This window comes from Ylistrum balloti, unplaced genomic scaffold (assembly GCF_031769215.1).
Source record: "Ylistrum balloti isolate Yb309-2 unplaced genomic scaffold, AGI_CSIRO_Ybal_v1 Utg371104, whole genome shotgun sequence".
NCBI lineage: Eukaryota > Metazoa > Mollusca > Bivalvia > Pectinida > Pectinidae > Ylistrum > Ylistrum balloti.
The window spans coordinates 124,089-139,213 of NW_026782608.1; the positions used below are offsets into that span (position 1 = coordinate 124,089).

At 36.3% G+C, this 15,125-nt stretch overlaps 1 protein-coding gene across 1 annotated transcript; it reads left to right on the forward strand.

Annotated features, from left to right (window-relative positions):
• The first annotated feature begins 5,405 nt into the window (after nucleotides 1-5,405).
• Nucleotides 5,406-14,190, forward strand: LOC132560733 (EF-hand calcium-binding domain-containing protein 12-like). Its single transcript, XM_060225410.1, has 6 exons — nucleotides 5,406-6,201; nucleotides 6,557-6,752; nucleotides 7,059-7,477; nucleotides 8,998-9,208; nucleotides 9,424-9,733; nucleotides 13,917-14,190. The coding sequence occupies exons 1-6, from the start codon at nucleotides 5,458-5,460 to the stop codon at nucleotides 14,188-14,190; spliced, it is 2,154 nt and encodes a 717-aa protein (XP_060081393.1). The 5' UTR covers nucleotides 5,406-5,457.
• Nucleotides 14,191-15,125: the final 935 nt, after the last annotated feature.

The following is a 15,125-nucleotide window of genomic DNA, read 5'->3' on the forward strand; positions in this document are numbered from 1 at the left end:
CATCTTCCATCAACAGATGATGTTATATCTGACATACAGTGTTCTATACTGGTCAAGGCTTCAGTCATCTTCCATCAACAGATGATGTTATATCTGACATACAGTGTTCTATACTGGTCAAGGCTTCAGCCATCTCCCATCAACAGATGATGTTATATCTGACATACAGTGTTCTATACTGGTCAAGGCTTCAGTCATCTCCCATCAACAGATGATGTTATATCTGACATACAGTGTTCTATACTGGTCAAGGCTTCAGTCATCTCCCATCAACAGATGATGTTATATCTGACATACAGTGTTCTATACTGGTCAAGGCTTCAGCCATCTCCCATCAACAGATGATGTTATATCTGACATACAGTGTTCTATACTGGTCAAGGCTTCAGTCATCTCCCTCAACAGTTGATTTTATATCTGACATACAGTGTTCTATTCATCAACAGATGATGTTATATCTGCAGTGTTCAGTCATCTCCCATCAACAGATGATGTTATATCTGACATACAGTGTTCTATACTGGTCAAGGCTTCAGCCATCTCCCATCAACAGATGATGTTATATCTGACATACAGTGTTGTATACTGGTCAAGGCTTCAGCCATCTTCCATCAACAGATGATGTTGATGTTATATACTGGTCAAGGCTTCACACATCAACAGAGTGTTATATTGACTATACTGGTCAAGGCTTCAGCCATCTTCCATCAACAGATGATGTTATATCTGACATCACATGATGTTATATTCTATACTGGTCAAGGCTTCAGCCATCTTCCATCAACAGATGATGTTATATCTGACATACAGTGTTCTATACTGGTCAAGGCTTCAGCCATCTTCCATCAACAGATGATGTTATATCTGACATATAGTGTTCTATACTGGTCAAGGCTTCAGTCATCTTCCATCAACAGATGATGTTGTATCTGACATACAGTGTTCTATACTGGTCAAGGCTTCAGTCATCTCCCATCAACAGATGATGTTATATCTGACATACAGTGTTCTATACTGGTCAAGGCTTCAGCCATCTTCCATCAACAGATGATGTTATATCTGACATACAGTGTTCTATACTGGTCAAGGCTTCAGCCATCTTCCATCAACAGATGATGTTATATCTGACATACAGTGTTCTATACTGGTCAAGGCTTCAGCCATCTTCCATCAACAGATGATGTTATATCTGACATACAGTGTTCTATACTGGTCAAGGCTTCAGTCATCTCCCATCAACAGATGATGTTATATCTGACATACAGTGTTCTATACTGGTCAAGGCTTCAGCCATCTTCCATCAACAGATGATGTTGTATCTGACACATAGTGTTCTATACTGGTCAAGGCTTCAGCCATCTTCCATCAACAGATGATGTTATATCTGACATACAGTGTTCTATACTGGTCAAGGCTTCAGTCATCTTCCATCAACAGATGATGTTGTATCTGACACATAGTGTTCTATACTGGTCAAGGCTTCAGCCATCTTCCATCAACAGATGATGTTATATCCTTTGTTATACACATGCAGGTGCTTAAAATTTTGATCAGTCCGAGTTTTCGTTAATCACGTAACTGTTCATTATCAAATAAATCTTTTGAAGATTTGTGGACTTTAATTTATACAACACTGATCAACCGAATAGAAATTCAGTCAAGCTAAGAAAGCCTAACCCAGCTTTTAATTACAAGAAATAGCAAGAATATACCAACATGTCAACATAATCATAATTCAAATTCAAATTCAACAAATCTAGGACAATATCTGAACAAAAGATTTACACGGAGAATGTTGGAAAAGGACAAGAAGAATAAGACCAGCTGTTCCGAAAGAGAAAGCGTCTTCTGCTTCATCGACGACACCCGCCATGTTGATCTTGGTCAACCAAAGTAAGTAATGTCACGTTCTCAAAAGAGAACATGGTATACTACAACGGAACCAACAGGCAAACTAACGAGCATCAAACACATCTAATTTCACGTCACACAAAGAAATAGAATATTTCTCAATGAGATCACTATGAGGAATGCAAAACTTCCCCATAACTTTATTCAATCTGCATCTTTTGAAACCTTTTGTTACAAGTGGTGACATACGATTGGAACAATAGTAATTTACACTCATAATGAACAATAATACGAGTATTTGTATCAGCAATTATAAATGTAGGAGACGATATCAATACTCACAGGCTTCAAACTTTAAGCCCGTAGAACAAGCATGTAGTATTTGTAACATAAGTTGCCTTCAGGCTTACCCATCAAATGTTGTTTATCTTTCTTCAAACTGGACGTCATTTAACATCTCGTTATCTTGCCACGGACCTAGATACATATTCTACGTGCGTGTCTCCACCAATCCTCTAACGAACTGGAAGATCAGATTACCCCTGTCCCGTTTGTTGATGACATACCTGTGTTGTCGTACCTTGATACAGGTCTAAAGGTTTATATTGGCCCCTCATGCTATGACAACAGGTGACACGGTTGTGTTAAGTGTTATTCACCTGTACACAAATTTTACACATAAGTTGCCCAAAGAAGTGACTGGAGATTATTTCATTAACTAACTAATATGCTTAACATGAATTACAATACAGAGAGATAAGAAACTTCCTATATGTACACCTCTAACGCTGTAACGAAGAAATTAAGTTAACTAGCTTTGCTGTTTTTTGAAATAATTTTTTCTCCGTAAATACATTTAAAAAAATCTTCAAAGTAAACTGTTAGAAAACTTTGATAATCGTCGAGTTGTTTGTGCTATCTTTTGTGACCAATAACTTCTGATCACTTTTGATATATTTACAGCAGAAATGTCCTTCATCACGGTATACCACTTTCTGCCTGAAAATGGAGAAAACCGTATCTAAATAAATGACTTTTACAAATGAGTAATTTTTCGATTGACACGTGTAACTTTGGTGATACACTACTTTTCCTTATCAGTATAATATTTGTTAACAAAATGCTCTTCACTTCTCACTGGTAGTCGAACCGGCTCTGGTCAGGTCGGGCCAGTGTTAGGTATACACACTAACCACAACATAAAGGCACAGCAGTGAGAAGCGGGGCAAACTCAAAAACTGTCGTCAGAGTAGTCACCACTCGGCCTAGTTTCTTTAATCGGTGATGTAATTCAGTAATGTGGGTATTTCCATGGCTATTAGAATTGACGACCTAACACAAGGAGTGTACAATATCGTCAATTAAGATATATTGGAAATAGTCATACATCGCATCATTAACAAAAAACAAGCGTTTACATTTTTGGATCGTAACGTTACCACCGTGTATAACGAATTACTATGTCATTTAGAAATTCTGTATGCTTTCGTGTGTCTGGATACCGTCTACAAAATGTTATCGTCAGCATGATCTAGTTCATCAAACATAAAAAAATTATCCTTTGCAGCATTATGTAGTCGTTGCATACCATGGCTATCTTCGACCTCTCTTAAATCGTCTATGATGGCTACTACAGTTGTTGAACTTCAGACGTTCCATGCCTGAAAACCGTTCACTTCACACGTCAATATCTCAATATTCGGCAGGTCGATTTCGATAAGGCTATCAACCTTTTTTATTTAGAATCGTATCAAATAATAAATACAGATTAATTTCTATTTACGTTCATGGTACACTTAATCAGTCATCTCCTATCGGATGACGTTATATCCATGCCACTTTTATTACGTATACCTCATGTCCATTTCTCCTAAACCTACAGTGAGACAATGGGCAGTACGTAACTCTGGGAGATCACCGTCCGATTTCATTCATCGGTCTATTTGAAATGACAAATCTTCATGATGCCCCGTGCATTATCATGTGCCTCATGAAATATTTAAAGTATGATTTTGACAACTTATTTGGGAAAAATCGACTTTAAAGTAAACCATGTGAATATTGAATCTTTTTATTTATCTATTGTTTTTTTTTAATAAACATTCATGTATTTCATACGAGATCAAAATAGGCTCCACACTTAAACAACGCGAGATTTAGATATCTAAGTCCGCCATAACAAGCATTATTACGAGTGGACATTGACATGATGTTAGTTTCTTAAATGCCGCAAATTGGGCTTTCTCAACTGAGAAAGAACTTTGTACGTGCACGTGGGAACCTTTTCCGCAGTTCGGAAGTCTATTAAATGACATTTTCTAAAATGATGAACATGTTCTGTAAGTTTCCATTATGTTCAAATGTGTTGATCTTTCATTAGGTTTTATTTATATCTATTTTTCTAATGGTTTATTATTTGCAAACGTTATTGTTATTATTAATATATTCAAAAATTCGCAGCACGTTTAAAAGTACAAAACATTTTTCATGTAGTCTTTTTCACCAGTAGTGTTATGCGATTCTTTTTAACTTTGATCGAAACATTGATTAAGGGGAGATAACTTGGATGTCAATCTACACAATCACGTCCCTTGATAAAATGTGTAGATGGCGCGACCGAGTTGTTTATGGAGCAACAAAGATGGCGGTGGACGGCTCGAAGCGACTGAAGTGAAATGCTCGAGGTTTAAAGGCATCGTTAAGGTGATCTACGTAAATTGATTCATATATATATATATATATATATCAATCACATGCATTTGAATACTGTATTACGAAAATATGTATGTTTATATGAAACTAATCTGTTCATTTGTCATTCCTTTTAAAAATTTCCGTAACTTACTGCAATTTTATCAAACAGTAGCAAAACCATTTGAAGAAATATCATCCCATCAGCCGGCTTTAGATATTGTCAGATATCAGAAAATATAGATTAAGCTGTAAGATCGAAATAAATTTCATTAACAAATAAAGTCACCTTGCCAGTCTGTATAAACATTGTCGATATCAAACGTCAATTACAAGTGCACAAATGTATAAAATGTACATTGTGTACATGTGGCTGCATGAGATAATCAATTTCATGTGTGTTATGTTCCCTATTTGCGTGGTACTTAATGGAAAGTGACTTCGCTTTTGATCTGGTGTCGTAACTGTTGCTTTAAGTATACTATTTAACGGAAAGACAATGTGATATATCAATAATTGTTCTGGAACGTCGAGCGCAACTTCCCTGTCAACCACTTGTCTATTTTACAATCATAAAAGAACCCGCAAAACTAGGGGGACTACAGACATAAATATAGATAAGTCTGGCGAGGAACATAGTTTACACCACTTAAGGAGATGATAGATTAATTATTATTACATTAATGTGCTGACTGTACATGTTTGCATGTCCTTATTAGTAATTCAAAATACCATTAATGATTAATCTCAAGTTTTGATTTACAATATCATTAGTAAATTGTGTCATCTTTCTTTACAGAATACCCAGTTACAGTATGCAGTGCTTGTTGTTCAGTCTGCAATGTTGTACCGTGCAATCATAGAGTTAGGAAAGCAGTACTTTAGTTAGTTTTATCATCAAAAAAGATAATCAGCATGCCTCCACACAGGGGTGGTCCTGTGGACGCCATGGATTCAGACATCACTTTCCCTCTGCAACGGTTGTTTGATGAGTACAACCTGGATCACATTCCAGAGGATGAACGTATGAGTCTGTTCAAACACAGAGATTTGCCACATATCAAACATTACAAAGCAGCTGTGAAGATATTTGGTGGCCCACTGAGCAGAAAAAGGGTTATTGTTGCTCCTCCAATGGAAACAAAAATGAGACACCGACTAGGATTGTATTTGAACCAGAAACCCAAACCTGCCCCAATTTCTATCAACACAGAAATACAGCCTCAAGAGCCCTTGGTAGATAAACCGGAATACGACCCAGAAGAAATACAAAAAGAGGTTGAAAAGGATAAAGAATTTCAGTACAAAAAATGGATTCAAGAAAGGCAGAAGTTTCGAAATAACATAGAAAATATGGGACTTAGTGAAGATTGGTTGAGAAATAAGCCTAAGAAAACTGCGTTGGAGAAGCGTGTCTTGCACCGTATGGAACAGGAGAGGAAGCCAAAGGAAGTGGAGATGGCTCCACTTCCAGAAACCCCAATAAGTGCGGAGATCAAAAGTGTTCCCAGTGTCAAGGTGCCCTCACCATTGGGTATACGTATATTAGACCTTTTTCTTAAACGGAACAAAATGAGACTTATTGATTTGTTTACACAAACAGATAAAGACAAGAATTGGAAATTATCACGGGATGAGTTCAGGAAATCCATTCGACAGGTATGTAATATTTCCTATCAATATGTCAAAGAAACTGCAATATAAATAATTTTTGTTATCTCAAAACCTATATATATAAAAAAATTTAAAAGACTGGAAAACACGATGAGCTGTAAAACATAAGCGCTTTCATTTCTTATTCAGATGTTTTACATTGTGTACATAGATACAATTGTGACGTCATTAATAATGCAGCTCATCATGTTTTCTAGTCTTCTAATTTTTTATTTGTTTGCTGGGCACAGAGAATTCATCATATTTTCACTATATATATATACATGAATTATTGAAACATTCATTTTAGTTCATCATATCGGCAGAGTTTGTATTTCCAAGGTTCCTTGTGTGTTTACAGTCCAAGGTTCCACTGTCAGAGCCTTTGCTGGAGGATCTAATTCTCTCCCTTGATGCTGATTTTGATGAAGAGCTGGATTACAAGGAGTTGGCTAGAGGACTTGAAAACTGGCACAGAGAACGCCGTGAGAACAGGCGTAAGGAACTCTCGAGGGAAACAACATCTCTGTCATCAAAAGGTTCAGGGTCCCACGCAGGTACATGTCTTTGTGATGCCATAGCAGTCCACAGAAGGATACCAAGTAGTGATTATCAACAAATTCAATTACAATTTTGAAGCTGGTTATCTGGAACTATCAGTAAACATTTACAAGAAGAGTATGCAACACTTTTTACTAGCCATTTACTTTTCAAAAGATCTAGTTGTCTTTTGTGAGTGCATGAACCCAAAGATTGAATAATTGACAAATATATATATATATCTAAATGAATTTGTGAGTTTATTAATCACAGCTAATTACATTACTGTAATGTCATTACTCTTCTGTTGTTTATCATGCAAGGTTCACCTCAACCAGCATTAGAAACTGGTCCAGAAAGGGAAGTATCTGACCTCACCAAAGCTACTGTAGTCTCTGGCTCCAAGTCTGCCAAGTCTAGTGTACGATCTGCCTCAAAGTCTGCCAAGTCAGCTGGACAGGGCTCAGTTGGAACTGAACAATCAAGACCAGAGGGTCAGACTACAACAGTAGAGGGTGATGTTGATGGAGGTAAGAAGAGGCTGGACTCGGGTAAGGAGAGTGCTCAAGGTAGTAGTCGTACTGTCCATACTCAAAGTCGCAGTAGCACTCCACAGTTCTTACATCCACCAGAGATTGATACTCGGCCTGAACAGATGGTACTCAAATCTGATGAAGCCATGGTTGATTTACGAAAACGAGACAGGGAAGCCTTAAAGGGATCCAGCCACACCCTCAAAATGGTAGGCTAAGTATGATTAAATATATGTATAACAGCAGTTCCTGTTTTATATAAGGGAATATAAATACTTTCATATATGTAAAATACAACATTATTAAGTTTTTTTTTTATAATTTCATATGTTAGTTGATGAAATTAATTACCTGTGAAGCTTAATTAATGTCCTTCAACAGATAAACTTGTATGGTGGATAACTAGTCATTGTAAATGAATTAAAATCAAATTCAACAAATTTATATGTTCTGGTATTCAAATTTATGCTAACTGCAAATTTATACAGGCAAATAATATTCATTTGTTTCATTATACATAATGAGTAGTAGAGTGTTACTGTTGCCAGGAAGTACTGAGACTGTAAATACAGGATCTAGAACCTCAGTCTGAAGATGTTGTCTTGTTAGTAGAATCTGCAATTAATACTTTGTAACTGTTGTCAGGAAGCACTTAGACTACAAGATCTAGATCCTCTGTCTGACGATCTTGTCTTGTCAGATCTGGAGTTGGATCGTCCATGGGTAAAGTCAACTCTATTTACTGTGGGCTGTTATTTTGACATGTGAATTTGGTTGAGGAGGGTAATTCAAGCTTTTGTAAGGTATTCAAGTGTAACCAGTGTTTGGGATATTAACTAAGGTATAAAGGTATATGAAGCTTCATTTTAAATGTACCTATAAATTTAAACAAAGTTAACCTTTAATAATAAAATGTTTTGTGTTTACTGTAATGGAATTTCTAGCTTAATAACAAGTTGGTAGTGCAGAAGCAAATTGGTGGTGGCTCAGTGACTCAATGCAGATTTATAAGTGAGAGAGATTTTTAAAGTCTCTTGTACTTTAGGTGGGTGAAGGTAGAGACTGTACACTCAATATGGGTTTGTGTGAGAGAGTGCCTATATAAATCAGGATTTTTTTTTAATATTTTACATCAGTGATTCTTTCTGTATATAACATACTTTTAACTAATCTCTTAATAATTTATAAATAGGGAAAACATACATTTTTTGACCAAATATTACCTTTGATGGTTAAATTGTTTTTTATTTTTCTGGCACCATTTCAAAACGATCCATTTGAAAGAAGGAAGACATTGTTGATAAGAAAAAATGATATGTTAATTGTTTATTTTTACATTGAGTGACTATTATCATCTTGTAAATGTTTGTAAAAAAAAGGAAAAGAAATCTAGCAACATGTTGATATGTGTTGTCCGTCCATCTGTCCATTTGTCTATTCATCATGATTTTGTCTGGAGCATAACACAAGAACTATAAGAAGTATCGTGTGAAACTTCATAGATAGATCTCAACAAAAGGGAAAGCAGTGCACAAGAATCATAACTCTCTTATTACCTTTTATTATTTTCATATTTAAGTTTTGTTCCATTTGGTGAGCATAACCTATTTCTGACAGTCCTTGTTATATTGTACATACATCTGATATGTCATAGTTAGGTTTTCTGTTTCCCTATGTTTAACAAGAGCCTTGGTCTCCAGTATCAGGGATTGTATATTTGTGTTGACAGTCTCCGAAGAAACAGCAAGAAGACACGCCCCCAGGTATCATCAAGGTGGGGGACCGTGCCATTGATAATCACTGTATGAAGTCAACACTGCAGGGTGAAACTGCAACTATGATTGACAAGTATAGACAGCTTAAACTGAAGGAATACTATGAGATAACACGTATGTGTCAGGTTCAGAACACTCCACTCAGTAAAACTCTTTTGGAGAGAGGTGAGTACTTTTATAGAGGGTAAAGGAACATCAACAGTATGAAAAGTTCTAAGTAAGAAGTATAAATGACATACAGGAAGAAGGAAAATATCTGTTATACTGATAATGAAATTACTATTTATGTTGTTTCCAAAATCCTTTACACAAATAGATAAAGGTGCGAGTAAATCTCATACATGTTAATGTTTAGTATTTATTTATTTTTTATGCTTCAGTGCTTCTTCATCCACCGGATCATCCTAGAGTATCCATTGAGCGACGAGTCAAGACTCCTGGTGCACCTTTATTGTCCAGTCACCACGCTGATCCACCAAAGCGACCCCGTACACCAATAGAAGTCAAGCACAAAGATAAAGTGCGTAGGTCTCGCAGTGGTAAACTTCTCATTGATAGTCGTCACAAGTACCCTCAACGGTCAACGGTGGCAGCAACTGGCACAAAGGAAAACCTGTCAACAGGCAAGGCAGTCATCAGACGTCGTGTTGACTGCTGGATGACGTTTGAGGAGTATGACAAACTCACAAGGTAATTTTTTTCTGACGTCATGCTCTTATCACTTGGGCAATCTTTATAAAACAGAAATGTTTCAGCTGCCTATAAAACCGTACACAGATTTGTATTGAACAATAATTACTTAATGAGCTACCTGTAAATAAATGTCCGATGGATTGTTCTTTGGAAAAGAAAATATAAAAGATATTGGTCTCCTTATGTCACCACAAATCTAGTTTCACTTTTGTTGATTTATTTATCTTTTTTATGGCCTTAAAGTTTACTTTGGCAATAAGAAAACATAAACTAAATGTACTAGGTAGATATCAGTAAAGTACCTGCTACATGTTCTATTTTTTCATCACTATGTATTGAATGAGACAAAGTGTAAACTTGAACTAGTTAATTAAATTGTAAAATCAATTGGTTTAATAACTGTTTGCAAATCATCTTCCAATCTGTGATCAATTTCTGGACAACAAAACATTGGATCAACAGTTACCTCCCCTATGTGTGACATCCAGTCCTTGTATCTGTAAAAGTTGACTGTCCTATTTAAAATATCATGCTTGTTTGCTGTGAATGTAGTGACCCCTTGTTTCTACACCGTTCTGGTAAGAATTGTTGTCAATATATTTATTTTCTATGTAGTGTTACATTGACTTTTTTTGTTAATGTACTTTTTTTATTGGTATTATTTGATTTTTCTGGTTAGGTCAGATATTTTTCTGTACTTACTTATACCCATCCCACCAATTTCTCCTCCATGTACCAAATTTTCTAACAAATCAATTCTCTTTTCATGAACATGATCACAATGAAAAAACTTGTGCACAATATAAACAAAAGAAAGATTTACATGGAGACCCCTGAAAAGTACAAGGAAAATAAGACAAGTGTTTCAGAAGAGTAAGCATCTTCTACTTCATCAACAACACCTGCCATGTAAACCTTAGTCAATCCAAATAAGTAGGGTTACATTCTCTAACAAGAACAAAGTATACAACAACGGAACCAACAAACGACCGTCAAACACCTCCAACTTCTCATAGCACAAAGAATTAAATATTTCTCAATGAGATTTCTATGAGGATTGTAAAACTCCCACTTTTTTCTAATTTATCTGCATCTTTTGAAATCCTGTGTTATGAGTTTGTCAGTCAGTTGACGGCATCTTAAGATTGGAAACAGGCCCTTCATATCAAATCAATTGTGACATGAAAACAGGGAAATAGGTTGGGGATGCAAGAATGCTATATTCAGAAATCGAAAATTCACAATAGGGAAATTGAAATTATGCTGATAGCACAGTGTGTTGGAAAGCTGTCCATGTTGGTAATATTGTAGGAAAAGATCAAGATGATATTTTCTTAAATATTTATTATTTTACATCCTCTTATCCCCATAGTAGTTCTTCTGTAAAACAAATATATATCTACCTATCCTCTTATCATTAATCCTTCAGAAACTATACTTTCCACTGATCCCTTCTCCTAACTATTCACTGCCCTTTGTCCCTAATCTTCCTCTAATGATCTCCATATCTCTAATCCTTCTTAACTATTCCTGTTCCTTAATCCCTAATCCTTCCCAAGCAAAACATACTAGATGATATCCCTATATTTATAATCCTTGCCTACCTATCTCTCTAATCCATCTCCTAACCACTCTGGGCCCTCATGTCTTTTCCTAATTTTCTCCACCCTCCTTATATATCTCTATGTTTGGCTTTCAGTTTCTGTTTTCCATTTAGTTGGTATGTTTTAAACAGCGAGATTCTATCAACCTCTGACACTTCTCCCTCTGTCTCGGTTACTTTACAAACTTGAATCTGATGCTCTTCCACTGACCCTGTTATAGCCGATTCCGTGAATTCTTCGTCTTTTGACATTTTATTCCAGACATTCCCTGAACACTTAGAAATAAAACTGTTCTTTCGTGTCATTTGACATTCTTTATCCTCCCATACGTTCCCTGTACACTAAATGGTCTAACTGTCCTTTCGTGTCATTTGACATTCTTTATCCTCCCATACGTTCCCTGTACACTAAATGGTCTAACTGTACTTTCGTGTCTTTGACATTCTTTATCATTCCATGCGCTGATTTATGGTTTTATCTATTGTCTTCATTCTTCGTCTAATTTAATCATTTACTTTGTCTTCTAGTCTGAATTATTCTGACGTTCTAGTGACTTTTTGTGTCGGTCTGAAGTCCAGACTGATGTTGAAAGCCGATAGAACGTCAGAATAATTTGGACTGCTTATCTTTATGTTTCTCTCATTTCTTAAGTGATTTTACCTCTGCCATTCTGTGTATACCCATCTGTCTCCACACAACATGGTGTACCTGGATACATCAGAGCACCATACTAGTAAACATGCCGAAAGTGCACAAGTATCTATCTTACTTCGGTGATTTATTTTACTTCTTTGAGTGACACCGCTTGAGTATATTTGATTTTGATTGGTAAAGGTGTGACACCGTTTCTGATCAAGTGCATTTATAATGAAACCCAGAAAGAATCGATATCCTACGTAATATCTGTTACCCAATCCCAACAAAATTTACTCGACTTGTGTCAAATGCTGTAGACCTATGCCCGTGATATAATACAATTACTTCTGTATACCTTTGTACTTGCTCTCTCGCCGTTTAAAAGAGCATCACACGCCGACTTCGTTGATAAAATAATCATCCCCGCTGCCGGGTTTGGACTAATGATTCAGAGATAAATATCCCTTCTGTCATTCCTTGTCATAACCTACAGGTAGATGACTATATTGGCTTATCCACGTGTAAGTGTTCGTGCTTCCTTCCCCTACTATCTAGTGTGTGATATTCTGGCAATAATTGGGTCCAGGATTTTTATAGGCAGATAATTGCCAGTTGATACCGATTGATTGCGTTTTAATTTCTAGTACAGAAATCATCACGTCTGCCCTGGGTTTGCTGTACAAGCTGTTTAGAGCACATACGAAGGGGTTAATAGTCGGTCTATAGAATGTAATTGGTTACATATTAAACACTTTCTGGTAGTGCCCCTATAATAATCAATGTCGATGGAAAGGTTTCTGCATCAACTCCTCACTGTAAAATGATAAAGTGGTGATGATGGACTTCATTACATACACTAAGTCTGTTTTGGAGAATAGATGCATACAGGTGCTGGTATAGACAATATCATTGTTTGGTGATTGGCTCTGTGTAGATTTTATTTAGAAGTGTATAAAACCATTCAGGTGCTGGTATAGACAATATCATTGTCTGGTGATTGGCTGTGTAGATTTTATTTAGAAGTGTATAAAACCATACAGGTGCTGGTATAGACAATATCATTGTCTGGTGATTGGCTGTGTAGATTTTATTTAGAAGTGTATAAAACCATTCAGGTGCTGGTATAGACAATATCATTGTTTGGTGATTGGCTCTGTGTAGATTTTATTTAGAAGTGTACAGGTATAAAACCATTCAGGTGCTGGTATAGACAATATCATTGTTTGGTGATTGGCTCTGTGTAGATTTTATTTAGAAGTGTACAGGTATAAAACCATTCAGGTGCTTGTATAGACAATATCATTGTTTGGTGATTGGCTCTGTGTAGATTTTATTTAGAAGTGTACAGGTATAAAACCATTCAGGTGCTGGTATAGACAATATCATTGTCTGGTGATTGGCTGTGTAGATTTTATTTAGAAGTGTATAAAACCATTCAGGTGCTGGTATAGACAATATCATTGTTTGGTGACTGGCTGTGTAGATTTGATTTAGAAGTGTTTAAAACCATTCAGGTGCTGGTGTAGACAATATCATTGTTTGGTGATTGGCTGTGTAGATTTTATTTAGAAGTGTACAGGTATAAGGCCATTCAAGTGCTGGTTTGTTGGGATTGGTGATAAATGTCAAATTTATTTTCCTGTAGGTAAATGACTGTCATGTGATTGAATGTTTGAGGTTCGGTATCAAATGTTTCTTCACCAGTATAAACCGTAACGATGATGGATATCTGATTTTGTTTGTATCGATGAAATGTTGCTTTGTATTGGTAAACTTGTGACCTTGTTGTGCTTTTTGTTAAGACGAAATGATCGTTTTTCATATCTTTCCTTATCTATTAATTCGTATTAAATTTTTTACCATATTCAGATTTTATGTGTACATGTTTGATGAAGGAATGATCTTAATCAGTATTCGTCCTTTTATATTTGTGATTACAGTCACCTGGCCATTAGGTACCAGCAGCTACATGGTACAACGAATCAGAATGCATTTTGGCCTGGTCACCTCCTGGACAAGGTTCGACTTTGCATGCCGCCGTACAGCGAGCCTCAGATAGCTGACGGTGCACACAGTCTGTTCACGCACGTGAAGGGCGAACAAAGCGTGTACCCGGGACTACAGCGAGAGAATAGTGCATGGCCTGTTAATGACAATGGCTACGTACAATCAGGCATTCACGATCCATTTGCTCGAAAATATACTTACCTTTGATAAAAAGGAACATATGATATGTTAAGATCGTAATTTTAGTATAATTCCAAATGTCTATAATATGACGAAACATTACAGATGAATTACGATGAAGAAAATGCCCCATCACCTATACAATGCGGTAGTTAAGTGATGGGTTCATATCTTTGTTACCACGACCTGTGATAACAATGAATAAGCACATAACGGCAGGAAATTACTGCGAAACAATTTGGCCTATAATCTGTGATAATGTCTGTGATAACTGACTTACACTGAAACTATATACAACATGTTTACGTGAAATGATATGTGCTATGTCGGACTTTGTGTCAATGTTTGCTCTGTGTTAAATTCTTTTATTTGAAATGTTTGTACTACGTGGAAGATGTTTGGTGACTTTATGGATTTTTTGTGAATGCGTGACATATTGACATGGTTCTCAATTTATTGCATAATCTCATGCACAGTGCTCAACTATTGTCTACTTGGTGCATTTCGTATATAAATATTCATACTGTGATAACGTAACTGCCAACCCGACTGGAGATCTGCGGAATATATTGATCTTCTTCATAACATTCTATAGTCTGTTTAGATGTAACTGTACAAAATCACCAGGTGTTACTATCCACATCTAGCTGATCAGGGCGTAGGTGGGGTTATGTAAGAGGAAACTTGGAAAGACAACAGTTTATATCAACAACATGTCTGGGGTCTTTGTCGTTCATCATGGCAAGGACCAACAATCTTCATGTGTCAAGGACATATATACGTGTCAAGGGCCAAGAAAAGCAAACAGTTTTCGGTGTCATTGTACTCTAAACATATAATAGTCACGATATATGAATATATTTCAAACAACCGTGCTTGGCACAGTCGACGTCGATGCAGTCCAATCATAATGATGGTGAGAATCGACTTTTAAGTATAGCTATTTACATAATCGGTTCTGA